Raw genomic sequence first — 27,964 nt, forward strand, 5'->3', positions numbered from 1 at the left:
ATGCTGTTGCACCTCTCGGCCGGCAGAGGCCGCCAGCGCGCCCGGTCCCCGCGGCTCTCGCTCCCGCCGCCGCCTCCCTGCGCAGGGCTGCCTCAGCTGCCGCCTGACCGCCGTCCGCCTCCTACCAGCGCAGCGGCCTCACGACCCGTGAGAGCCTGTGGACATCGCGTTCCAGACGGCGCCCAGCCGGCGACGCGGATCTGCAGGGCAGGCGACGTGAGGCGCGGCGAAGGAGGCGGCGGGCGGCGGGCGCCCCGGCCAGGGTCCTCGCGGGTCCTCGGCGGGGCCCGGGGGAGGGCCCTCTTTGTGGCTGCCGTTGGCAAGATGGCGCCGGTGGGGGTGGAGAAGAAGGTGCTGCTGGGCCCCAACGGGCCCGCGGTGGCGGCCGCCGGCGACCTGACCAGTGAGGAAGAGGAGGGCCAGAGCCTATGGTGAGTCCGCGAGACGGCCGGGCTGGGTCTGCCGGGCCGGGGAGGGCGCGGCCGGGCGGGGAGCCGGCCGGGCTGGGCCGGACCGTCCGACAGACTGACGGGCCCTCCGGCGCCGGTGAGGTCCGGGCTGGTCTCGGGGCTGACCGCTTTGCCGTTGTCCCCATAGGTCCTCGATCCTGAGCGAGGTGTCCACCCGCGCCAGGTCCAAGCTGCCGTCCGGCAAGAACATTCTGGTTTTCGGTGAGCGCCGGCGGCGGGGCGTTGCCCGGGGAGCCGGGGTGGGCGAGGCGGGCGCCCCTCTCCCAGGTCCCAGCCTTCCTCTCCCCTGCCGCCTGCCCGCAGCCTGCCTCGCCCGGTGGCCAGGAGACCCGGGCTGGACAGCCGGAGAGGGGCCAGGTCCCCCACGCCTGAGGTTGGGGTGTTGTCCCCTCTGGAGAGCCCAGTGATGCTGGCATGGGGTTGTCCGGGATATTCCTTAGTCATTCGGCCGCAACATGAACGCTTTCCCTCACATGCTCCTGACTCCCTGCGCTCACAACCTCGACGTTCACCAGACGTGAGCGTGGAGTGGGGAGTGAGTGGGTACATGAGAAAGTTATGTGGAGGAGGTGGGGGAACAAGGTGACTTGGGGTCGGGGAGATGGTCCAGGAGTCACTCCTCGATTTTCATGAGTACTTAAAGGGACTCTGCAAAGAACAGCTGGCCTTGGGGTCTTCGCCAAGAGACTCCACTCCCTTATTCCAACCCTCACTGCTGGGTTACCTGGGTCAGGTCCCTTAACGTCTCTGGTTTCAGTCTCATCCTGCAAGTGGGGGAGTCTGACTGGGTTCATTTCATAAGGCAAACCCATTTGTTGAGTGGGAGCTGTAGGCCGGCACCCGGGCAGCACAGACAACTGTCAGACAGGACAAGAATCTCTGTCCAGGGAGAGACAGATGTGTTGGTGATTGCACTGTACTAGCTAGGCATAGTCAGATTCCTGTGGGAGCATCACGCTGCTTGGTGCTGTTTTGAAAGAGGGTGATTTGGGGGGGGTCAGGTGTTTTGAAGGATAAGTGTCACCATGCCAGGGTACAGAGGGTTAGTCATTGCAGAAACACAGGTGACAAGAAGTTGAGGGGGTTTGGAAGCTGCCAGAAGTTCTTTGTGTGAGATGACTGCTGTGGTGTATTGGGGGTAGATGGTGGAAGGCTGAAAAGTTGATGCTTTTCTCCTGGAGGCCTCTGATTGTCAAGGACCTTTTATTTCACCTCCCTCCCTCCCTCCCTCCCTCCCTCCCTCCCTCCCTCCCTCCCTTAATCCTCCTGGGAGTCCCTTCGAGGAGGGGAGCAGATGGTCTTCTTTAGGTGATGACCGTTGCACTGGGTGAGAGAGGACCTTAGGGACCTTCAAGAAGTAGGGTGTCCAGGTACTCGGTCTGTGTTGTAGAAAGGGAATTCTGGCAGCCCAGTAGCAGGTGGCTCACAATGAGCCGGTACTCAAGTCAGGCTGACAGTACCTGCTGGGTACCACGTGATCCAGATGGAGGGCCTGAGTAAGGAAGTGGCATTGGGGATGGGGAAGGAGACCTTTGATGTGTGGAATGCCTGTCAGTTCTCATGTAGGTTCATATTATTAAATCCCAGGGGTGCCTAGGGATATTCCTTGGTGGTGGTGGTGGTTCTTCATGTTTAAGGTTTGTTATTTGGAGGGGAGTGGTTGTTAGTTGGCTGGAGGGGGATGAGGAAGTGCTTGATAATTACTGAGATTGTGCTTAAGAGTTTTGCTTAGGTCTGTAATTATTTTCATTAGTTTCCTAGCCTTCAGGATGCTTATGAAAGAGATATACTAAAATGAAAAGTGAGTAATAGCTCCCATTCTTCTTCATTGTGATGCAGGATCAGATTTTTTTTTTAGTTCAGATTTCCTGTGTTTTAAGGTTAATTATATTTGGAAGATTTCTTGCTTTTCTTATGGTAAAAGTTTGTGAGCAACTAACTCCGTCTTTTACTTTCAGTTCTCCAAATGCATGTCTTATAAATTGTAGATAGGGCCTATGGACCTGCTCTAGTCCTTCCCTTGTAAAATAAGGACACCTGCAAGAGAGTGTCATTTTAGATCTTGGAATTTGCCGCCTTTATCACCCTTCCCCACACCAGCCACTCTTAAAGCAAAGCCTGCTTTGTTTATGACTGCAGGTGAGAGGCTTCAATAGCATGCTTTGCAGGAAATTCTTAGCTCTTAGTGTGAATGTCAAGACTCCTCATTCCTGCCTACAGTAAACAGTACACTTTGTCTTATACCCATTATTTGTAGGTGAAGATGGTTCTGGGAAAACAACCCTCATGACTAAACTACAAGGAGCTGAGCATGGCAAAAAAGGAAGAGGCCTAGAGTATCTCTACCTCAGCATTCATGACGAGGACCGAGATGGTGAGTGAAGCGTTGGTCCATGGTGAGGGCTGAATGCAGGTCTCTGACTCTTTGGTTGCAGCTCCTGCAACATGGCTAGGCATTCTCAATTTTCTGTTTAGTTCTGTCAACCAATGGTCGTTGTTGCCAAGTCAATGCCAACAAGAATCCCCAATTTGGGGTGTGTTGAAGAAGGAAACTTTATTTAGTGCAAAAAAGCTCAATTGTGAAAACAGCACAGCTACGAAACAGCTTTATAGTGTTACATCTCAGGAAGCAGCGTGAGGAGCAGCGCCTGGCTTTGAGGAGGCCCTTGGGCGAGGCCGCTCTTTCACTCAGCTTGGCTCTGCTCCACCTGCTCCTGTTTGCTCTGCTCTGCTCTGCTCTAGTGAAACATCTTCAGTGGGGAAACAGTCTTCTGGCTTCAGTAAAAAGGGAAAGTGCACTTCCCAAGGTAGAGGGGAGCGGACGTATATAGACAGAAGTCCCTGTCCCTAGACTCTGATTGGTCAGTGAAGATGCTGATGGGGATTTAGTTGTGTAGCTCCTATTGAACTGGGGAAGTTTCAGCCCTATTGGCTGTTATAGGATTCCAGGAAATCCTCTATAAGGGCTCAGATGGCAGGAAGGCAGTCAGTGTAGGAGGCAGGCAGCTTGGTGCAACTTCTCCCTTAAGCGTGGTTTGCATGAGAGGCCCCTGTTTAGAAATGGATGCTAGACCATGTGTTGTTTTTTTTTTTTTTTTTTTAACAAATAGGTATAATTTAAAAAAATAAATATTTTTATTGACTTCAGAGAGGAAGGGAGAGATAGAAACATCAATGATGAGAGAATCATTGATCAGCTGCCTCCTGCAGGCCCCCTACTGGGGATCGAGCCCACAACCCAGGCACATGCCCTTGATCAGAATTGAACCTGGGACCCTTTTCAGTCTACAGGCCGGCCCCCTGTCCACTGAGCCAAACCAACTAGGGCTAGGCCCTGTTTTTTTTGCTTTGTTTTGTTTTTTGTTTGTTTTGGTTTTTTTTTTAGCCCAGTAGCCACCAGGAACCCTTCTTCGTAGGTATCTTCTTTCTTGGAGAATAATTCACACGGGAATCAATGAAGTGTATGTCTTTGTAGCACTTTACTCACTTTCCTTTTTAGAATATGTTAGTGAAAATGGGGAATAGGGCTGTCAGCTGCTGCTCTGGGCAACCCTCACTTTCAAGAAGATACTGAAGCTAGTTTCAGATGTACATAAAGGTAATAAGATGTTTTTAAAAGCTCTGGACTTTTCTGTGAGAGAAATGCATGGCAGACTGATCCATTGTTACTCTTCCTGGTTCTAGTGGAGGATCTGAAATGGGTGTGGTTCAGAGTGTAACAGTTCAACAAATATTCACAGGAGACTTTTCTGAGTCTCTTTGTGACAGTGTAAAAATGCTAATTTCCTGTGTTTCTTTCAGTGGAAGGAATAGGAGCTCATATGTGACTAGAGGCACAATGCACGAAATTTGTGCAAGAGTAGGCCTTCCTTCCCCCAGCTGCCAGCACCGGCTTCCCTCTGGCACCCGGGACCCGGGCTTCCCTCGCAGCCCTGGCTTTGCCTGGAAAGTGATCCGAAAGGAGGTCCGGAAGGACTTCTGGTCTAATTAGCATATTATGCTTTTATTATTATAGATAATATTCTCTTTCAATTCCTCATCTCTAGAATGTGAATAGTAATAGTTTTTACCTACAGGGTAGTTGGGTTGATTAATAGTGCATGGTAAGCACTCTTATAAGGATTAGATATCATTTTACAATTTGAAAAAATATATATTTGTATTGATTCAGTAAGGAAGGGAGAGGGAGAGAGATAGAAACATTGATCGGCTGCTTCCTGCATGCGTCCTATTGGGGATCAAGCCCGCAATGTGGGCATGTGCCCTTGGCTGGAATTGAACCCGGGACCTTTCAGTCTGCAGGCTGATGCTCTATCCACTGAGCCAAACCAGCTAGAGCTCATTTTATAATTCTTTCTTGTAAGTATAATTATGAGCTGGATTGGAGTAATGGTTTTTGGTTACCATTACTCAGTTGCCTCCTTTTTAAACTTATAGGCTTTATATTAGGGTTAGGGCCATGGGGAGATTATTTATTTTAATGGCTCTAAAATAATTATTGGTGTCTAGGTCTTTTTATTTATAGGTAAGTTATATAGTTAAGGATGGGATATAGTCATTAAATTACCTTTTTTTATACATATATTTTTATTGATTTCATAGAGGAAGGGAGAGGGAGAGAGAGATAGAAACATAATGATGAGAGAGAATCACTGATTGGCTGCCTCCTGTATACCCCCTACTGGGGATTAAGCCTGCAGCCTGGGCATGTACCCTGACCAGGAATCAAACTGTGATCTCCTGATTCATAGGTCAACGCTCAACCACTGAACCACACCAGCAGGGCTAAATTACCTTCTTTATGTTTTCCTTTATCCATTTAAACAGTAAGGATCATTATATAAGGGTGATTATATATAAGAGGGCAGATCTCACCACCTCTGGCCCTCTATTTCCTTATTGCTAAAATGAAGAAGCTGGACTCAGGTCCTTTCCAGTATGAAAATTCTTTGATCTCCAAGAGTCATTATTAATAAGAGGGCACGGGTAAGGATTGCTTGTTAAAGCTTGGAGAACTGCATCGTATTAATGGTAACTTACTGGTTATCTTAGAACTCCAGGGTCTTTATTCCTCCTCTTCCTCCCCAGTTTCCTTTGCCATGCTGAAAATTTCCTGAAGGATGTGAAAGAAAGGTAGAAGGTAGACCAATGCTGAGGATTCTCCTTGTGTAAAAAGGACAGAGGCATTCAGGTGCCATTTAGGCCGAATGGATCCAAGCGACTAGGACAACTGAGCCAAGCCTGAGGGTCTCATGTGTCTGAGTCTTTTGCTTCCTTTGTTGGGCAGCATGGTTATTGAGAAAAGAAATTGGGCATTGGAACCACACTGAACTGGTTCAGAAACCCATATAGTCACTAGCTGTGACTGACTGAACCACTCTGCACCTCAGTTTCCTCATTTTTAGAATTGGGTAATATATATTTTGTAGGTTGACAGGATGAGAGGTGATATGTATCACGTGTAGCGCAGTGCTTAAGACAGTAGGATTTATAGTGCCCTTTTGAAAAACATGGTGTAGATACTCTGTGACTCTAAGGCCTCTTGTTTCAAGATGGCACAAGCATATTTCATGCCAAAATATCGTATTAACCATATTCATTTGCCTTTTGAGTTGAAGTACATGTTAACTTTATTTCAGATTCTTTAAAAACTTTTGGTCTTTGCATTTATGGGATTTTTGCTAGGCCACCTATTTGCAGGTTCCTCTTTGAATCTATGGTTAACTATATCTTTCAGCTGTAGTTTTTTAAATTATTATTATTATGTGATGAGACTAGGTTATAAATATAGCTTGTTCCTGGTTTGTGTTAGGACATGACATGTCAAAGGACCACTGCCATCAGGGCTAGGGGCATTTATTTAATCCTCACATGGGATGTGTATGAGCTCCATGCATATGGGTGAGTTGTGTGTAGTGGGCAGTGGGAAGAGAGACTGAAAAAAGGAACTGTGCCTGGTAAGGGGCAGGCTTTAAAATCTGTGGCCTTTATATACAGAGCAGTATTTTTGAAGGAATTCACATAACCCAAACCAAAACTGCTATCTAAAACGTATTAGAGTTTTGATACACCCTAAACAAATACAAAATAATACTGAATGTAAACTGGAATTGAAAAATAAAATGTATTAGAGTTTTGAAAGTTTAGCCAGATGTAGATACCTATACTGTTGTAATAAAGTTAGGATAATAAGTATTTTTTTTTTTTAAATATATTTTATTGATTTTTTACAGAGAGGAAGAGAGAGGGATAGAGAGTTAGAAACATCGATCAGCTGCCTCTTGCACACCTGGGGGTGTGCCCGCAACCAAGGTACATGCCCTTGACCGGAATCGAACCTGGGACCCTCGAGTCCGCAGGCCGACGCTCTATCCACTGAGCCAAACTGGTTTCGGCAGGATAATAAGTATTTTTTACAGTATGTTGATTATACAAAAAAAAGGTAGTTAACAGCAGACAAATTTTTAAAATGTATGTTGGAATTTATTGGGAAATATGTTTAACCTTTTGCACTCGGATGTCGAGTGTGACTCGACACGGTTAGCATCGGTAGCAGCTCGAGAAAAAAGCAAGCGAGTGCAAAGGGTTAATGACATTATATTTTGATCGTAGGTGTTCTTCCTTGATGCACTTTTGAAAAAAATTGTTTTTCCTTAAACATGATGACTAAACTTTTTTAAGATATATTATCAATTTGGAGAATTATCTTTTATAATTTGGTCATCCAGTTATGATTATGGAAATATGTTTCATTAAATGTCAGCACTTGCACATTTGTGTGAATGTTTTTAACTTTTTATTAATGGAAAACAAAAATTACATATATATATATAAAATCTTCTATATATATATATATAAAAGGCTAATATGCAAAGTGTCCCCTCAGGAGTTCGACCAGGAGACCAGGATTTCAGTTGCTCGTTATGATGTGCGCTGACCACAAGGGAGCGGCGTGGAACATGGCAGGCGACCAGCGGCAGCGGTGGGGTGCTGAGGGAGTGAGGGAAGGAGGAAGCGGGGAATGGCACGTGGGTGGCAAGGGAAGGGGGAGGCGGGGAACCTGATTGGCCCTGATCACTAGCCAGGCCTAAGCACCCTACCCCTGCACAAATTTCGTGCACTGGGCCTCTAGTATACATTATAGAGTGAGACTAGTATGAACCCCAATTTGCTTATCATTTGTCTTCAATAGTTACCAGTTCTTGATGAATTTTATTTTAACTACTAGAGGCCCAGTGCAGATTCATGCACCGGTGGGGTCCCTCAGTCTAACCTGCGGGGATCGGGCCAAAACTGGCTCTCTAACATCCCCTGAGGGGTCCCAGATTGCGCGGGGCAGTTCTCGGGTGACGCATCCCTGAATTGGGCTCCCTCCTCTCTGGTTCCATATACATCACCCGAGCACCACAGCTGCCAAGTCACTGCACCTCAGCAGCTCCTGTGTTGAGTGTCTTCCCCCTGGTGGTCATTGCGCATCATAGCTACCGGTCGGATGGTTGCTTAGGCTTTTATCTATAATAATAAAAGTGTAATATGCTAATTAGACCGGACAGCTGAACGACCTTCTGGACGAAGCTGTGGCTGAAGGCCGAGCCCCTTGCATGAATTTTGTGCATCGGGCCTCTAGTATATATAGATTATTCTCACCCTTTTCTTCCTTCACTTCATATTGGATTCTTATGAAGTAAATTTCATACATCTGCAAATACTTCCATATGTATATCTAAAATAGGCGTCCTCAAACTACGGCCCGCAGGCCACATGCGGGTGTTTTTGCTGTTTTGTTTTTTTACTTCAAAATAAGATATGTGCAGTGTGCATAGGAATTTGTTCATAGTTTTCTTTAAACTATAGTCCGGCCCTCCAACGGTCTGAGGGACAGTGAACTGGCCCCCTGTTTAAAAGTTTGAGGACCTCTGGTCTAAAAGATAAGGATTTTAGCCCTAGCTGGTTTGGCTCAGTGGATAAGAGTGTTGGCCTGCAGACCGAAGGGTCCCAGGTTCGATTTCAGTCAAGGGCACATACCTTGGTTACAGGCTCCTCCCCGGCGCAGGCCCTGGTCGGGCGCATGCAGGAGGCAACTAATCAATGTATTTCTCTCAACATCGATATTTCTCTCTGTCTTTCCCTCTCTCTTCCACTCTCTCTAAAAATCAATGGAAAAATATCTTTGGGTGAGGATTAAAAATGTAAAAAAAAAAAAAAAGATAAGGATTTTTAAAAATGACCATATTGTTGTATCAAAAATAATTGTAATTTCTTAAATCATCAGGTATCCAGTGATTCACATCTTAATTTATATAAGTAATGATTTTATCTTAGCATGTAAATACAAAGGTGTCCTGTCTCTTTGGCACCCTTCGTAATATGTGAACATACTGCTTAGTGTGACAGACACAAAAAAAGTGTTTAACCACAGGCTCAGCAGCATAGCTTGCTCCCTCACAGATTGCTGATGTTTTAAGGAGAATAGGTTATTTAGACTATGGGACAATTGACCAGTAGCCTTTCTTAGTATCTTTTAATTCTTATTGAAAGCTAAAGTGTCCTTTACTTTTTACTCCTCAGACATTGCTGGAATCTTTTTATAATGTGGACACAATAAGTTATAGCAGTTTAAAAAGTTTAAAGTTTAGACAGGTCCCTAGGCATTTTGACCAAGAGTTGCTGTCCACTGAGCACTTGGGCCTTTTCTGGTTAAGCATTCTACTTGCGTTCTGTGTGGAATTTTGTGACTGTCACCTTCCAGTTGTTTCCTGGTGTGGCTCTTCTTTCAGCTGTGCTGGTGGTCATTGTCAGGTAGTAACTTAGCTTCACTTCCTTTCTTAGATCACACGCGCTGTAACGTGTGGATTCTGGATGGAGACCTATACCACAAAGGGCTGCTGAAGTTTGCAGTTTCTGCTGAATCCTTGCCGGAGACCCTGGTCATTTTTGTTGCAGACATGTCTAGGCCTTGGGCTGTGATGGAATCTCTACAGAAATGGGCTAGTGTTTTACGTGAGCACATAGATAAAATGAAAATTCCACCAGAAGAAATGAGGGAGCTGGAACGGAAGTGTAAGTAAAATAAGGTTTTCTTAATGGGAAAATTCAGTAGTCTCTTTGGGTGGTTCCAGCCACCTTTCTTTTGACAATGTCGAGAGGCTGCAAAGCTTCCCTTGCAGAGTGTTTGTGTTTTGTTTGCACCATTACAGTTGCTCCTGTAAAATCAGTAGTTAAAACGTAGTCAAAGCAGCCCTGGCCGGCACAGTTCAGTGGTTAGAGCATCGGCCCATGCACCAGAGGGTCACAGGTTCGATTCCAGATAAGGGCCTATACCTGGGTTGTGGGTTCATTCCCCGCTCCCGGTTGGGTGTGTGCGGGAGGCAACCAACCGATGTGTGTCTCTCACATCAATGTTTCTCTCTCTTTCTCCCCTCCCACCCCCCTTTCCAGTTTCTCTAAAAATCAATGGAAAAAATATCCTCGGTTGAGGACTCAAAAAAAAAAAAAAGTATTTAAAGCAGTTTTTATATCAAGTGTCACAGTTGAAGAATATTAATGAACCAATATTTTGTATTATCTTCATTGGTTCTCTTGTAAAATAAGGTTTTCCCCTTGTCCCCCCAAATGTGATCAGTTGTGTGCATCTTTTTATATTTCTACTAGAAATTCGTGCACGGGGGTGTGTGTCCCTCAGCCCAGCCTGCACCCTCTCCAATATGGGACCCCTCGAGGGATGTCCGACTGCCCGGGCAGTCCGACATCCCTCTCACAATCCAGGACTGCTGGCTCCCAACTGCTTGCCTGCCTGCCTTCCTGATTGCCCCTAACCGCTTCTGCCTGCCAGCCTGATCACCCCCTAACCACTCCCCTGACAGCCTGATTGATGCCTAACTGCCCTCCCCTGCAGGCCTGGTCACCCCTAACTGCCCTCCCCTGCAGGCCCGGTCGCCCCCAACTTCCCTCTCCTGTAGGCCTGGTCGCCCCCAACTGCCCTCCCTTGCAGGCCTGGTCCCTCCCAACTGCCCTCCCCTGCTGGCCATCTTGTGGCAGCCATCTTGTGTCCACATGGGGGCAGGATCTTTGACCACATAGGGACAGCCATCTTGTGTGTTGGAGTGATGGTCAATTTGCATATTACTCTTTTATTAGATAGGATTGCTCTCTGCCTGCAGAGTTAGCGTCAGTGGTATGGGGACTTACTGTGATCCCTGCAGCTTGAGTCCTTTGCCTGGATTCCATTGAGGTCCTATGGACCCTCTTATTGGCAGATTTAAAGGAAGCCCACAAGACACATCTTTCACTCCTACCTTAGTTCATTTTGGGATCCAGCAAATATGATTTTAGTTCGTATAAATAGGAAGGATGTTTTTTGTCATTAAATTGAAAGGCTATTTTAAGACTAAGGATATCCTGGTCCTTTTGAAAACAAAGAACTTTCAAATTAAAGGAAATTTTTTGTGTGTGTTTTTCTTTCTCTCTTTAATGTGGCTCAGAAGCTTGTTTTTCTTTTCCCTTGCTTCTGTGCAGTTACATCAGCTTCTGTCCACTTGCCAGGAAAATGGGAGGGGTAGGGGCAGGGACTGGAGTTGTGGCGGCGGCGGTGGCAGCAGCAGTCTTGGCCAAGGCAGGCTTGGCTCAGCTTGGCTTATTTCCACAGGATGACATCATTCCCTTTAGTGAATTAATGAGGGCTTCTGGGGCATGGCACACGGGATCCTCACACTTCCTGGCAGAAGGGTTCAGAAATGTTGATGTGCTTTTCAAATGGTATTTCTTGCTATGTATCTTCCTGCCATAACTTCATAATGTGCTCCTGTCCCACATTGGCTTAAATAGGGAGTTTTGCATCTAATCTTGGTTTGCTGCGTTTATGTGTGCTGCAGTGATTGGTATGCAGCTCAGCTCATCTGTCTCTAGCCACTGACCTTTCTAGATAATGCCTCTTCTCCCCCTGAAATAGAGATCCTAAAGACAACTTCTCAGAATAGTTGTGAGGCTGAAAAGCAGTTTTTCTTTCACTGCATGTTTAGCATCGTGCCTAGATTAGTGGGTTAATGCACTGACAAATTCAGTTTCCGAATCTGTTTTCTTAGAGTTATATGTAACTTTGTAGATTTGTTAAAACAGAAAAAAAAAAATAGAGATAGAGCCTGTTTCTTCCAGACAGGGAAAGTGTCTGCCTTGTATCAGGTCTGGTCTAGGTGTTAGGGATGCATACAGCAGACTAGATGCCTGTTCCTTGGGAGCTTGTGTTCCCATGACAATGGCACACTAAATTTTATGTTCTTAGTTGTTGATGTCTGTCACTTAGGATTCAGCTGCATGTGACACAAAACCTAAAGTAACAGTGGCTTAAACAAGACTGAAGTTTATTTCTCTCTCATGTAAATGAAATCCAGAGGTAAGCAGTTCAGGCCTGGAAAGCAGCTCTAAGAAGACAGGTCAAGGACCCTGGTTCCTTTTGGCTTATTGCTTTGTCATCTCTAGGGTGTGGTTCTCTTCCTCTTGACAACTAGAGCTCTAACCCTCACATCCTTGTTCCAGACAGCAGGGTGGAGGAAGAGGAAAGAAGGGCTGAAGGGCTCGTGCCTGTAGTCTATGTGGCCATGTGTTCTAAGTATCAGGGTTCAATTCATTTATAAGGAAGAAGAAGAGAGAGGACCCTGGAAGGCAACAAGTAATTGCTGGAACCGATCCATGCCCCATGACTCTGGTCAGCCTTCTGAGGACCTCTCTTGTTTTCACCACCCCTCCTCTGAGATACTGCATGTTGAAGGAGTATCTTTGTTACTGCTGGTTTTAGGTTACATTTTAATAAAGCAGCTGTCTATCCTTTTGCTCAGAGGACTCACGCTTTCCAGATGAATGGGACTTTAGGTATTGTATTGAATGAGCGAAGGGTTGTTACCCAACCTAGTTTCCAATCCAGCACCAGTCTTCTGCCTGCTGAGTTTGGAAAGCTATTCCATGGCCAGCCACTGTCGTGCAGAATTAGGTTCTCCATTGGTCCTGAATCTGTGGCAGCTGTTTGGCTGCAGGACCCATCTGAGGGGAAGGGCAGAGCAACCCGCCCCCAGAGCCGCCAGAAGATTGTGCTTTTGTATAGATTAGTCTTTCCTGCCTGGGGGTTCCCTTGCTTATCAAGTAGAGCAGGGGTGGGGAACTTTCTGCCAAGGGCCATTTGGATTTTTTTTTAATGTATTTTTTATTGATTTCAGAGAGGAAGGGAGATGGGGAGAGAGAGAGAAGCATCAATGATGAGAGAGAATCATTGATTGGCTGCTTTCAATAATTTTCCAATTAAAATGTCCAATTGTCCAGACTAGTGATCTTTTCAATCACTTAAAGATGTAGGCATCCTGGATACAGCATAAATACGTGAGCCATTTCTCATGTGTGATTCCTTATTGACTCACTTTGGTTCTTCTCCAGTGTCTCCTCTTGGAGTTGTACCCTGGTTTTATTACCAGTTTTCATCTGAATCCATGAGGAATGGGCTGATGTGCTTTTGTTTCTTGTCCAGGAACCGCTTGATCCTGAAAGTCTTCTGAGAAGACATAGGGAAGGAAAAGCAACTGCATGGCAGAGAAAGAGAGTGCTTTTTGCATTTTCTTAATGAACATGTGGATGAGAGTAAAAGGGCTTTGGCCCTTTAGTCTTGTTGGGCATAGAAGGGTAGAACTGCCTGTTTGCTCCTCTGGCTCAGAGTAGCTTTACTCATCATGTCCTTATTCTCTGGCCTTACGTGTGAGCCTTGAAGCACCCATGTGGCTTTGTGCTCACTTGGCTTAACTGAGGCCGTGGACCACTCAGCCTGAAGGCCTTCTGTGGGTTGCACCTGGGCAAAGTAGTGACTGTGGGTGCCAAGAAGTGGATGTTGTACCACTGACCCCTTGTGTTAAAACAGGTCCTTGAACAGTGTACATGTGACTCAGGATCTCCTACAGATGAGACCAAGTCCACAAGAGTGAGGATGACGAGATGGGGTGGTGCTGGGCAAGCCCAGCCTCCCTCCTCAGTGTGGACATCTCTCAGCTCTATGCAAACAGTTCTTGTGGAATTCAGATGGTTTTATTCTTTCTAATGAGGACTCTGAGGAATTTTAGAAGTTAGCTATTTTTGGTGGTTGCCTCTGTTGAGGTAACACAGTCCAACTATCCTGATATTTTGAAAAAGTATGATATATAAGAAAAGTGGCTTTTTATAGTAGGAATTATTGAAGCCTTGAAGTTTTTTTTTTAAAATATATTTTTATTGATTTCAGAGAGGAAGGGAGAGAGCTAGAGAGAGAGAAACATTAATGATGAGAGAGAATCATTGATTGGCTGCCTCCTGCACATCCCCTACTGGGGGGATTGAGCCCACAACCTGGGCATGCGTCCCTGGCCGGAATCGAACCTGGGACCCTTTGGTCCACAGGCCGACGCTCTCTCCATTGAGCCAAACCAGCTAGGGCGAAGCCTTGAAGTTTTTAAAAAACCCGTTTAAGAGTTGTATGCAGTGTTAGCTGATTTGGCTCGGGATAGAGCGTCAGCCTGCAGACTGAAGGGTCCCAGGTTCGATTCCAGTCAAGGGCACATGCTGGGTTGTGGGCTCGATCCTCAGTAGGGGGCGTGCAGGAGGCAGCCAATCAATGATTCTCTCTCATCATTGAAGTTTCTATCTCTCTCTCCCTCTCCCTTCTCTGAAATCAATAAAAATACATCTTTTTAAAAAAAGAGTTGTATACAATTGAAGATGTCTAGGGGAATGTTTTTTTTTTAAATATGTTTTTATTGATTTTTTTTTTTTTTAGAGGGAGTGGGATAGAGAGATGAGAAATATCATCAATTGGCTGCCTCCTGCGTTCCCAGCCCAGGGGAGCGAGCCCGCAACCCGGGCATATGCCCTGACGGGGAATCGAACCGGTGGCCTCTTGGTTCATGGGTCGATGCTCAACTGCTGAGCTACACCGGCCAGGCCAGGGGAATGTTTTTGCTGCTTTGAAGTTATAATGTTCAAACTGAATATGTCAGAATGGCATTTTGCATCATCATCCCCAAATCCCTAATATTGCAGTAGGATGCATTTGGGAAATTTGTCACAATTCTTTTTGTTTTGTGCTTGTCCTACCTTTTTTCAGTTTTCTGAAGTTGGCATGTATCTCTGTGTATGTAATTTTCTCTTCCTTTTTCACCTATAGTTGTGAAAGATTTTCAAGACTATATTGAACCAGAAGAAGGTTGTCAAGGTTCCCCACAGAGAAGAGGGCCTCTGACCTCGGGTCCTGATGAAGAAAATGTTGCCCTGCCTCTTGGTGACAATGTGCTGACTCATAATCTGGGGATCCCAGTGTTGGTGGTGTGCACAAAGGTGTGTGCCAGGGAGCTGCAAACTTGGCTGGATTTGGCGAGTGAACAGTCACCATCTGAAAGAAACTAGGAAGCTTTAATTAGGCGTCTTCCCAAGGGAGATTTGGGCTAATTCGGGATTCATTAAGGTACATTGAATGTGTCAGCATAGAAAATGTCATTTAAACATTGTTGCTGGAAACATGACATAACTCAGTCTGCTCATAACCTGGGTTGATCTCTTCATGAAGCACTATCAATTTATTGAGTGATTCAAACTTAGAACTAAAAACAGTTTTTATTAGGCTGTTGAAAAATATATATGGAAGAGCAGAATTCTTTTGAGCTTTGGTCTGTAAAGTCTGTTGGACTTGAGATGATTTTCAGAAAGGAACATAAGCCTAGGAAAAGAAGAAAGGGAAGTTGAAATTTCAGTTTCTTTTATCCTGCAGAATGATGAAGTAGAAATAGAAATTAAGTTCAGTTATAGAGAAAGAAAGTTGTTACAAAATAAAAAGAAATGACTTTAAAAACGTTGTGAGTTTCAAAAGTACTTTAGTCCCAGTCAGAGCCACTGTGTTGCCCAACTATAGGGTGTACCTTTTGCATCAGGAATGGAGCCCTATGGAATGTGCAGTGCCCCACCATGCCCAGTAGGCCTGTTTCTTGATGTGACCTTGTTTGATTCTTGGAACCTTAGTGAGGTGATCAGGGCTATTGTATTCCCACTTTACAGATATGAAAACTGAGGTCCAGGATAAAAAAATTATTCAGTTGCTTTTTTTCTTCAAGTAATTTATATATATATATGTTTTTATTGATTTTAGAGAGGGGGGAGGAAGAGGGAGAGATAGAAACATTGATTGTCTGCCTCCTGCACACTCCTTTCTGGGAATCGAACTGGTGACCTCTTGATGCATGGATCAACATTCAACCATTGAACTACACCGGCTGAGCCGTCCAATTGCCTTTCACTCTTGTCTGTTTAATTAATGCTTGGACTTTTGCCTGTGGCTTTCTTTGGAGCTATAGTACTTTACTCTTGAAGAAGACACTCTTCTCATGCGCATCAGGCAAAGATGCAAAAAAATAACTCATTTTTCTTTCTGTCTTCCCTGCAGTGTGATGCCGTGAATGTCCTGGAGAAGGAGCATGATTACAGGGACGAGCACTTTGACTTTATCCAGTCACATCTACGGAGGTTCTGCCTCCAGTGTATCCTCGGGGTGCTGTTTTGGGGCCCAGGGGCACAGGCTTCCCTCCAAGTGGAGCATCTTCAAGGAGAAAAGTACTTCCTGAATCCAGAAAGATTCTGCCAGGGAGATACTGTATACATCTTTTTACTCGTTTTGTATTTTACCATGTTGGAATTTGAGACTTAAGAATTTTTGCCTATATTTGATCACTTTTATTTTTAATGTTATACATTTGATAGGCTTTTATATTTAAGAAGAAAGCTGATGTTTGATTTTATTACCAAGATACTTTTATCATATCTTGGAAATCTCTTTAAACTTTGCGTCTTTTGTAGAAAGGGTTAATTACCCAACACAGTATTGTTTTAGATGCTACATGTGTTTTGTACTGAACATGAGAAAGATACTGTGTCAGTAGTTTCTTGAGTCCAGTGTCTATAAAAATCCAATAGCAGTTGGTGCCATAGTCCCACTCCCTAGAGTGGGCGTGAGGGATACGTTCCTATCACTTCTTTTGGACCCTTTAGCTTGTCCGGCTCAGTGGTGGTTACCAGTACATGTAGGTGCCCATCTCATAAAAGTTTGCTTAATGATAAACTTAATCACATGTGAGCATCTGTGTGGGAAAGAATCTGTACCTTGGATATGCTGAGGGTGTTTCCTGGGCTAGCTTCAGAGTTGTTAATTTGACTGCTAAGAAGCAATCTTAATGGGTCAGAAAACAAGTTTACATGTTAAAAATGAACTGCATGGCCCACTAGCAACATGCTCTTTACTTTTGACCTGGTTTGTCTGCTACTATTATCGTTTTAGTTCTTAAAATTTTAACGCTTTTCTATTGATCATGTATTAATCAAAAACTGGTCAACCTATGGGTAGTATTGTGAGGATTGTGCTTGTGTGTGTTTGCTTTTGTTTCCTGTAGTGAATTGATTTTCCTTAAGCAGATTGCTTAGATGGAGCTGCCTTGATTTACACGTCAGTGAAGGAAGAAAAAAACCTCGACTTGTTGTATAAGTACATCGTTCATAAAACATATGGTTTCCACTTTAACACGCCTGCCTTAGTTGTGGAAAAGGATGCAGTTTTTATGTGAGTTCTTTGTTAGGCGATGCTTTCACATGCTTTTCTTTATTGTACATTTGCTCTTTACTTTTTATCTTTCCAAGTAAGGTGCCTTCTGTCTTACACAGCCAGCTTTCTGCGGCCTTGGGGCAAAGTGTTTGGGCTGGACCTCACAGGTGATAGGTACACTCAGATTTCCCTCTCCGCTCCTTCCCAGATTACTTGCCATTCTGCTTCCAGTCTGAGAGAAGTGGGTAGTGTGAAGTCATGGGTGCTGCCTTTCGTCCTTGAGAGCAAGTTGCCAAAACTGATGCCAGCCATTTTTGCCACTTACTGTCTACTCTGGTAAAATACTAGCTGAGGGAAGGAGTTGAAGTAGAGGGAATTGGCACTTTGGGGATCCTGAATGTTTTCTGTTGAAGCATCTGGTTTCTCTCTGCTTATCAGCAGGCATCCCTGTCAGCATCGGCTTTGGCTATACCTCCTGCTTAGTGTGTTTCACATTTTGGGAGCCCCTGGGCAGGGATTTGGGTACCTGTTTGCCCGAGTTTGTGTCTTTCACTCACTGGAGAATGATAATGCTGTGGATGCATAAATAAATGTTGAAGCTGTGGTCTCTGAGAGGACTTATGCCAGTAGATCAATGTTTTTAGTCTTAGATATTCTCTTGACTTAAAAATTACAGGATATTCAGCAAATACTGAGCACCTTGTAGGTACCTGGGTTCTATGCTGAGTACACAGAAATGAATGAGAAGTGGTCCCTGCACATGGCACTATAGAGACATAACCACAGCCAAGGAGAGGTAGGGGAGTAGTGGGATAGTGGAGACAGTGCAGCAGGGAAGGCAGAGGGGGTGATGCTAGAAGGTTGAATGGTGTGGGCCAGGCAGGCCAGAAAGAATGGAGGATGAGGAGGGACAGTCTATGAGAAGACTGAAGGTGTGAAAGCCAAGAGCTCAGTACTGAATGGATTGCCTCCTAAACATTCAGAGAGAACCTCACTTGGGCTGCTTGTAGACAGCAAACCTAGAGGCTTGGACTGATATTAGAGAATTGTCTAAAGCAGTCAGTGGCACAAGTGCAGAGTAGTATTTGGAGTCACACATGATCCCAGGGAGCAGGAGGAGCAGGAGACTGGCTGGGTTTGGGGCTGGTCTGGAGTGAAGAAGTATCTTGCAGCTTCTGAAGGCTGCATGGGTCATGGCGGTATCTTGATCACACCTTGTCCCTTTACACTTTTGGTCCTTTAGGTAGTTGCCTATTTGGGAGCTGATGACGTCAGCAGAGCGATTTGGGTGCCGACCCCTGGCTAAGCACTGTCTTGGTTTTAGAGCTATGGAGCAGGAATTGAATGGAGAATGAGAGGCCTGTGAGAACAATCAATCACCATCTTTTAGAACTTCTAAAGTTCAAATGTATGTCATGTAGGACATTTTAAACTTGCTCCTTTAGGAAAGTCTGTTGGCTATGGCTTAACTTAATGGATCCTGGGCACCATCTTGCCCTGTGATGTCAAGCTGGGCAGCATCCATGTAGGAGCCTCAAGGACTCTCTGTGTCCCTTTGGTTTGGGGCCCAGGATAGTGCAGGTCATGGTTCTCCCCTTGGCTCCAGGGTAGATTTTCCCAAACCAGTAAAATGTATGAACCAATCCATAAGAAACTTGTCAAAGACAAGAGAGAAACAGCTCACAGGAGAGGTGCCTGCATGCCCAAGAGAAACAGTCCCATCCTGAGCTGTGGCCTCCATGCTGGTCTCTGCATTCTCTGCTCTTAGAACAGGGCTCCATTGTGTCCTTGCTCTTTTTGATGGAGTTGTGGGAAGGCTCTGAACACTTGCTGTGGGTCAGCATATGTAGTCAGTAAGATCCCAGCAGGGCCTGCAGTAGGGATCTGATGAGTTATACCTGCAGTAAATTTTGACTTGTCAACTGAAAGTTGCATGCCAACCCAGCAACTGCAGACTAGATCTTGTGGAGAAGGAACTCATCCAGGAGTCCTATCCAACCCAGAATGTGCACTATAAGGCAGTCCCAGGAAAAACAAGTCAATCCCTTTCTTTTTGCCTTTAGACCTGCTGGCTGGGACAATGAAAAGAAAATAGCCATTTTACATGAAAATTTCACAACTGTGAAGCCCGATGATGCATATGAAGACTTTATCGTGAAACCTCCTGTGAGAAAGGTAACCAAAACAATCACTTTAAGAGTTACAGGTATTTTTTTAATGGGAAAAGAAACCTATAAAGAATCAGATTTTACACATTAAATGATCCTAGGTCAGGGGTTAGTAATCCAAGGGCTTTATAAAAAAAAGTCTTTAGATGAAGTGTGGTATTATGCAGGTGGATTCGGGTGGGGCATGAGTGATGGAGTGGGGTTGACGTTTTCCCTTAGGTCCTGACAGTACCTCCGCCACCTCTGAACTACTTAGTTGATTCCTTGCTCCTAGGAGGTGTTAGAACCTGCCAGACTTTTAGAAAGTCACTTGGCCACATGCCAAGGCTGATCTCAGAAAAACAGTCTCAGCAGGGATTCTGCCCAGACCCATGTGGAGACCCTAGCCCAAGATTCTCCTTTCAGCATGAATTTTGATAGTAGTTCAGGTGTTCTTTACCTCTGACCACAAGTGAGTGTGTCTCTTCCCTTCACAGCTGGTCCACGACAAAGAGTTGGCAGCAGAGGATGAGCAGGTGTTCCTAATGAAGCAGCAGGTAAGACCAGTGAGGCCAGAGCAGAGGCCTTCTCGTGAGTGAAATGCCAGTTCCCTGGGGCGAGGTTGCCGGCATCAGAGAGCTCCTAATGGAGTTTCGAGCAGGTCTTGTTTTCTTTCATTTCTAGAATTGGTGCAGAGTAGGGATTAGACCACCTGCCTCAGGGAATCCCTGCTTGCCTTGCAGATTCTACAGTGATGGGCTTAGTTATCTTTTTAAGTACCTTTTTTTGTCTGGAAATGTAGGTTTTCTGGCATACTTCCCATGTTGGCCAAGTGCCCTGAATTCACTTCCATTATTTCACATAGCCCCCTACAGCCTTGGGAATGAAGGCAGGTGAGCTGATACACCCATTCTGTAGGTGAGGAAAGTAACTTCCCCAGTGAGGCCAGAGCAGAGGCCTTCAGGATGCAAACTCAGTCTCACCTGTTTCACTTGGGCTGTTAGACATGCCCATGTCTAACATGGGTTAGACATGACATGTCTGGTGGTGCAGGCAGGTCAACGGGCTGTTAACAGTTCTTTTGCCAACTGTTCCTCCCTTCTGTGCTCTCCTTGCTTCCTTAGCTTCAAAACTGGTTACTTGGAATATATTTTTTCACCAAATACCAAACTGTTCAATTGAAATTTTTTGCATTTAGTGTTAAACCTATGACTTGGTTGTTGTTAATGGTGCCCTCTAGTGGAATACTTGGAAGTGTTTTTCCAGACCTTCAGTGCACTTGGCAGGCCTTGGTTAATGGCCAGTATGTCCCTCTCTTTGCAGTCACTCCTTGCCAAGCAGCCAGCCACGCCCACGAGAGCTTCCGTGAGTACTTTAAACAGAGGGTCAAGGCCCAGTGTCTTGGGTGTCTTCAAATCTTATACCATTATTTGTAAGAGCGTGTGTGGGCTTTTGTATTTTCAAAGGGAATTTGGTCTCCCAAAGGCCTAGGGCCAGGAACATAGTAGGAACTCAGAAAATATCTGAGGAAGGAATACTCCTCTGGGAATTTGAGTGAACAGGCTTTGTTATCTTGATACCTCTTCTCTCAGGAGAAACAGGTCTAGAAGGGGACTGAGCTGGGAGCAAACTCCCAGTCCTCCCATCCTTCTCCCTAGACTGGAAAATACCCTGTAGACTCATGGTTTCATTTTCGGAGTATGTATTTTCTGTTATTTTTATGCCTTTGTGTGACTTGGGTTGGTTTTGGACTTAGGAATCCCCTGCACGAGGACCCTCTGGCTCTCCAAGAACTCAGGGCCGGGGAGGGCCAGCCAGCGTGCCTAGTGCCTCCCCAGGCACGTCAGTAAAGAAGCCGGATCCAAACATCAAAAGTATGTATCCTGTGTCTGTGCAGAGTGGCTTAGTCCTAGGCTTGCGCTCTGTGGGGATTGTGTGGCTGGGTTTGGGAGGTAGAGACTCATGGGCTGTTTTCTTCCCCAAAAGGGCTGCTTTCCACATCCCCTCTCTCCAGGGGAGGGGGCATGTAGTTGGCAGAGGCCAAGGCCTGTTTCTTTGTTGGAATTGGTGGCCCTTGCACCTGACTTTGTGTAAGACCTTGGTTAGGCAGTGCAGATTCCTTTGGAGAAAATACAGTATAAGAAGTCACATTAAAATGTGTGTTTTGAGTCCTTAGTTTTGTTTCTCATTATGTTTGTTATTACCATTTATAAATTGTGGGACTTACCCCTTCACTTCCCTTGTGAAGCTCAATTACTTATTAGTTGAAATAGCTCTTTTCCCACTGACTTAGTAATTAATACCCAAAGATGGTAGGTGCGATAAGACCTCAAAACAAAATTTTATTTTATTCTTGCATATTTGATGGCTGTCTTCTATTCTGAATAAGAGCTTTTCACAGCAGCTTTGGAGTGTTATGAGGTTATAAAACTTTGAAAAACACTGGCTTGGGGACTTGGGGAGGGAGATGATGTAAAGCACAGGTTATCTATTATGCCTCCAAACAGGTGGGAAATCTAAACAGGATTCCACTTATTAATCAGGCGACTTGTAACTAGCTGCAGCAGTGGCCGTATATAAGGCATCATAGTAGATGAATGTGCTCAGTATGCTAGTAAGACAGTAGCCACTACTGGATCATTCCAAGCTGAAAACTAGGTTTTATTTGTTTAATTGAGTTACCCAGTTTGTGTGATGCTTTTTTTTTTTTAATGTTTTCTTAGATAATGCAGCAAGTGAAGGGGTGTTGGCTAGCTTCTTCAACAGTCTGTTGAGTAAAAAAACAGGCTCTCCTGGAAGTCCTGGTGCTGGTGGAGTGCAGAGCACAGCCAAGAAGTCAGGTACTGACGGACCCTTGAAGACTTATGAGCCTTCTGGTTGGGGAGTGCTGGAGGTGGGAACTGGACAGGAGAGTGATTTCACCTGACCTACGCACCCTCGGTTTTCTCAACAGTCAAGCAAAGGAAGCACTTTTCTGCTTTATATTGACTAGACTTACAGTAGGATTACCTTATTACTGAGCAGGTTTCCTGGGCACATTTATGGTGGGATTAGTGTACATTTAGGTTATCAGGAACTGACTGTTGGGTGAATTGAGGTAGGTCCTAACCTATACATGTCCCCTGGTGTAGAAGCTCTGTCAGTTGGAGGTCATAGTCTAGAGCAGTGATGGCGAAGCTATGACACGCGTGTCAGCACTGACACGCATAGCTATTTCTTTCTTCTTTTTTTTTTATATATATAGTTTATTGATTTTTTACAGAGAGGAAGGGAGAGGGATAGAGAGCTAGAAACATCGATGAGAGAGAAACATCGACCAGCTGCCTCCTGCACACCCCCTACTGGCGATGTGCCCGCAACCAATGTACATGCCCTTGACCGGAATCGAACCTGGGACCCTTCAGTCCGCAGGCCCACACTCTATCCACTGAGCCAAACCGGTTTCGGCCGCATAGCTATTTCTGATGACACGCAGCCGCTGAGGTGGCCACATGCCGAGGATGAAACATTTGCTGCTCCTGAGGATGAAACATTTGCGAAATAATGTTTTTTCCTCAAAGTGACACACTACCCGAGTTATGCTCAGTTTTTTGGCGAAGTTTGACACATCAAGCTCAAAAGGTTGCCCATCACTGGTCTAGAGTGTACCATTGGCATTTTATTTAATTTTTTTTTAATATATATATTTTATTGATTTTTTACAGAGAGGAAGAGAGAGGGATAGAGAGCCAGAAACATCGATGAGAGAGAAACATCGATCAGCTGCCTCTTGCACACCCCCTACTGGGGATGTGCCCGCAACCAAGGTACATGCCTTGACCGGAATCGAACCCGGGACCCTTGAGTCCGCAGGCCGACGCTCTATCCACTGAGCCAAACCGGTTTCGGCTTATTTAATTTCTTGTAATGCTTTTTTTTTTAACTGCCCCCAGTCTTACTGTGCGCTGGAGTCTGTGAACACTCACTGTCTCACTGGAGGGTCATCATTTTTTCCTGCATGAAGCTCACCCCCCTCCATCTGTCCTTCTTTATGTCTTTAGAGCAAGTCTGTATCTTAGAGGTCTCTGAAACAAATAATCAAGTTCCTTGGGAATACACATTTTCCCTGGAAGCTAGAGGCCATTTTAAAAGTTCTTGGCTCTTAATTTTCCATGGGCTGTAAGATATGTTAATACATATGGGTGTTTTCCCTAATGGGTGTTTTCATATCAAAGGATGCCATCAGGGAATCACTCCATCCTCAGGTCAGCCTGGGCCTTCAGGGCTCCTGAGTTCTTGTGCACTCAGAATCTGGTCTGGTGGCCCACGCTGTGAGCTGGTATTCCCTGGTAGGAAATAGGAATTATTTGGTTTTGGGAACACAGACCTATGATATTTGGAATAAAGAAGGACTGAATTTAGGTCTGCCTCATACTTGTAATGAAAAAAGGTTTTTTTCAATAATCCATCATTGCGTTTTTGTGTTTGTTTTTTTAAAGGACAAAAGACTGTGTTGACAAATGTTCAGGAAGAACTGGATAGGATGACTCGAAAACCAGACTCCATGGTAACAAACTCTTCAACAGAAAATGAAGCCTGATCCTCCTTAAAAGTGCATATGTAAAATGACCAAATAACTATGTATATTGATCTGCTAAGACCAGGATTTTTCTGATACGGCACATGCTATCAGTTTTTTGGGGCAGGGGAGATGAACTTTAAAAAAAAAAAACTTCATTGGCTTGTCCGAGTGTGAATTGCACATTTAGGAAGATTATGTGTCAGATCCCTTTGTTAAGGATAAGCTTGGACTCGCAGGCATGTTGCTCTCTCGTGGGAAGCAAGTGCCGCTGGGGCTTCATGTGGAGGGGAAGGTAGATGAAGAGAGAGCGAGCCCTCTTTCTTTCAGGGCGGAGCAAATGAGAGCAGGAAATCATTGATCAGATGGTTAGTCTGACCAGGTGCGTGCTAGCAAATTCACTTGTTCTTGGGAAGCAGATTAAGTAGCAGAAAGTCCAGGAAACAAAAAAGGCTTAAAGGAGGAATGAGAGAAGTGATGGTGGGGAAGCTGAACGTTAAAGGAGGTGAAGGAAGGAGGAGATGGGCAGTGTTAGTAAATACTGTGTGTTCGGTAGAAGTTGAATAATCATTTTTAAGACTTAATATCAGAAGCATTTCCAAACTAAACACTAAGCAAAATGGGAATTAGCCTTGTTCTGAATGCATCTTTAATTTATGAAAGGTGTAAGTATGGGTGTGCCTGAGTCAGGTGGAGCTGACACAGGGATGGGGAAGATGGCAGCCTCCCAGGACTCACGTGCTGGCCTAGGCCATGTTCTCGTGGGAGGCGCTGGGCTCCATGCATGTGCAGGGTGGGGCAGACAGTCACTGGGATGTGTTTCAAGTCAGCAGTTACAAAATTAGTTTACTTTAAATAGTGTTTTCTTAACAACAACAACTCTTTTTTAAATTTCAAAAACTTTTTTTTTTTTTACTACCACAGGCTGGCCTACAAATAGAGAATGGGTGACCAACCTCTCATTTTACTATAATGCAAAGTACTACAGAAAGTTTGAGGGAGGTTTTTAATGTAATTGCACACTGATTAATTGGCTTGCACCAGTCCCTGCCTTACTGTCTGTGGAAGCCATCATGTGGTTCCATTGATGCAAAAGGGTCTTGTCCTAGCTCCCTGGTCTGATCAGTGCTATGAGATGGACAAACAAATGAATGTTTTATATTGAAAATGAAAATGATACACTTCTCTTGTTTTATGTTTTTCATAAAATGTAGCTTTTTTTTTTCCTTATGGAAATAAGAGTTTCAGGTGTCTCCATTTACGGCAAATTCATGCACATTATCATGTCACAGCACCATTCTGGAAATGACTTCTGTGGATTTGAAATGGCACTTTTAATTTTATACATGATACAGAACTTTTAAATGCAAACACTACCATTAATTTAATGTCTAAAACTGTTGTCAAACCAAGGGAAAAACCACAGTTCATTTATGTGGAGTTTACTTTTTTTATATGAATGTTTATTGTACTGTGTCTGAGCATAACTTCCCTAATGTTATTACTTTTACATACAAGATTTGACTGACCACTAACATAGTACTGGGCATAACTTAATATCCTATGTTATAGAACAAGACTCTAAAACTGTCTTGAATTGCTTTTTTGTAAAGGTCTGAACACTGTTAAGGAGAAAGCTGAGTATTTACTTGCCTTTCTGACAAACATAAAACATGTTTCTTGTGCCAGTTTTATTATTGAAAATATACTTTTTCACCCTTTTTAAATTCAGTTTTCTTTTTTAAATGTATTGTGGTTTCCAATTACCCAATTGTCCAGGTAATGACAGTAAACTGACTGTGGAGTGATAGTTGTGGAGTAGTGACCAATAGATGCCCAACAGCTTGTGACCACATTAGCTGGTGGGGTCGCTTAATTCCTCTGTAGTGGCTGGGAGTGGGGCACAAAATGAGTGACCTCAGGAACAAGAAAGAATTCTTGGAAAGGCACATGCCTAAGAGGGATATGGAGTGATTTTAAATTTCAAAGCATAATTTTACTTTTCGTTTATTTTATTTTTTTATGATTTAAACTGATAAGCACTTTTGTGTCACTGTAAAATGTACTAAAACCGATGAAATGCTAAGGCACCTGTGTTTTGTGAAGGAGGGTTTCTTGGAGACCACTTTCAGTTTCTCATGACAAATGGATGCTCCTAGTATCAGAAGAAACTATTGCATAGTGTCATGTGCTTAGTGGTTGCCAAAGTCTACCAACTTTGGGGAGCTGCAGGGTTCTTTCTGGGAGGTGGGGGGATGGGAGGGTCTTATTGTTATTTTGGGGCTTTCAAGCATTGGAACCAAAGGCCAAACAATAAACAGCCTTTACGTTTTACAGTAAAATTCATGTTATTTGCAGAATACACTTGTATGGTAGACTATTAAATACAATTTTATGACTATTTATATACATTATAGTGGTTACATCTGCTGTTTGTCTTTAAAATGGAAGAATCAAAGAAATAAGCCCAGCTTTGAAGATGTGGCCTTACTGAGGCCATGAATTATTCTTTCCTAAAAATGCAACGGGTATGCTGCTAGAATTATTTAATTTTGTTTGCACTTTTTTATTTTGATTGGCATTTTAAAATCAGTATTTAAATTGAAGACTTTGCGTTTCATTAGTTTTAACAAAGTTGAAAGTGACTGCTTTGTACATCATGACCTTAACAATGTTGATACTGTAAGTGAAAGTTCACTGTTGTCTCTATACTAAGTTTATTGGTATTTTTCACTTAAAATTAGGACTGCAGATTATTCCCTGAGCAGCCTTGGTCCAGGGGGGTGGCTCTATCCAGATTCGGTATGCAGTCATGTGGAACCTTGCTTTCTAGTGCTGGGAAAGAAGATGTCTCTAATTACTGGCTTCAATAAACACGAATCCAGACTGCTTACAATTTTTGGTGACTTTCTTTATGACAAATCTTCCCACTGGAGATACATTGAATTGTCTGCTCGACATGTGGGGTGTCTGCCCTGTAGCTAAAAATGTATACCTCTTGAAATTCTCAGAAATTCTGTTAAAAAAAAACATTTGAAAGCCATATTTTGAGGTATGTGGAGTTCCACCTAGTGGGTAAAGTACAATGGTGTTAGTGAGTTGTCCAACCTATTTTCTTTCCTCTTGGATAAATTTTTGATTTTCTGAATTGGGCTAGGTCAGTGGTTGGCAAACTGCGGCTCGAGAGCCACATGCGGCTCTTTAGCCCCTTGAGTGTGGCTCTTCCACAAAATACCATGGTCTGGGCGAGTCTATTTTGAAGAAGTGGCGTTAGAAGAAGTTTAAGTTTAAAAAATTTGGCTTTCAAAAGGAATTTCAATCGTACTGTTGATATTTGGCTCTGTTGACTAATGAGTTTGCCGACCACTGGGCTAGGTGATTTTCATTTAACTAATTTAGAAGCCTTGAGGATTCATAGAGGACTTGCAGAGCAGCTATATTAATGGGAATAGTAAAATATGTTCAAGAAAATTAAATTCTTTGTATTAGACATCATTGCATTTCTAATTGTTATAGTTTAAGCATGTTGATTTTTTTTGTTCTTTAAAGCTGATTTGGTATACAAATTATTTCCCCAACTTTTTATTTTGCAAAATTGTAAACCTCCAGAAAAGTTGAAAGAGAAGTATACTGAACTCTCATGTTCTTTTATATAAATTCACCAGTTAGTAATTATCACATTAGGAGTTCTTAAATGGTAATTTTCTTATCCCATCATTCCTTCTACATTTATTAGCTGGCATTCATCTATAAAGAAGAGTTTTCTACCCTCTGTCCTTTTTGGATTGTGGTTTTTACTATGAATTTGGTTTTATTTTTTTAATTCAAAGTGTTATAATCTAATAACTCAATCCTTTTTTATGCCCAGCTTGCCCCAGATTTGAAGAGTGATGATCTCCAACTAGCTGTGTCTTTTTTTTTTTTAAATGAGATTTAATTCACAACTTCAAATCCACTTTAAAATGTTGATTTCAGGGATTTTTTTAGTATATTCACTATGTTGTGTACCCATTATCACTATCAGATTTCAGAACATTTCCATCACCCTCAAAAGAAACCCTATACCTAATAGTCCTACTTCTTCCATTCCCCCATTCCCTGGCAGTCACAAATCTCTCTATGGATTTGCCTACTCTGGATATTTTACATAAATGGAATAATACAATATTTAGCCTTTTTGTGTCTGGCTTCTTTTATTTTA

General features: G+C 43.9%; 1 protein-coding gene across 3 annotated transcripts; it reads left to right on the forward strand.

The window, feature by feature from the left end:
* Window positions 1-103: 103 nt before the first annotated feature.
* Window positions 104-27,936, forward strand: DYNC1LI2 (dynein cytoplasmic 1 light intermediate chain 2). Of its 3 annotated transcripts, XM_008139876.3 has the most exons (13): window positions 106-431; window positions 598-671; window positions 2,728-2,844; window positions 9,300-9,530; window positions 14,641-14,810; window positions 15,910-16,003; window positions 16,941-17,076; window positions 19,122-19,233; window positions 19,703-19,762; window positions 20,529-20,570; window positions 20,962-21,079; window positions 21,929-22,045; window positions 23,684-27,936. In XM_008139876.3, the coding sequence occupies exons 1-13, from the start codon at window positions 325-327 to the stop codon at window positions 23,782-23,784; spliced, it is 1,479 nt and encodes a 492-aa protein (XP_008138098.2). In that variant the 5' UTR covers window positions 106-324; the 3' UTR covers window positions 23,785-27,936. The 3 variants fall into 3 exon arrangements, with proteins under 3 accessions (XP_054567329.1, XP_008138098.2, XP_008138099.2); XM_054711354.1 differs by lacking the exon at window positions 16,941-17,076 and having other exon boundaries at window positions 104-431; window positions 15,910-15,948; window positions 19,120-19,233; XM_008139877.3 differs by lacking the exon at window positions 9,300-9,530 and having other exon boundaries at window positions 107-431.
* Window positions 27,937-27,964: the final 28 nt, after the last annotated feature.

This window comes from Eptesicus fuscus, chromosome 21 (genome assembly GCF_027574615.1).
Source record: "Eptesicus fuscus isolate TK198812 chromosome 21, DD_ASM_mEF_20220401, whole genome shotgun sequence".
Taxonomy (NCBI): domain Eukaryota; kingdom Metazoa; phylum Chordata; class Mammalia; order Chiroptera; family Vespertilionidae; genus Eptesicus; species Eptesicus fuscus.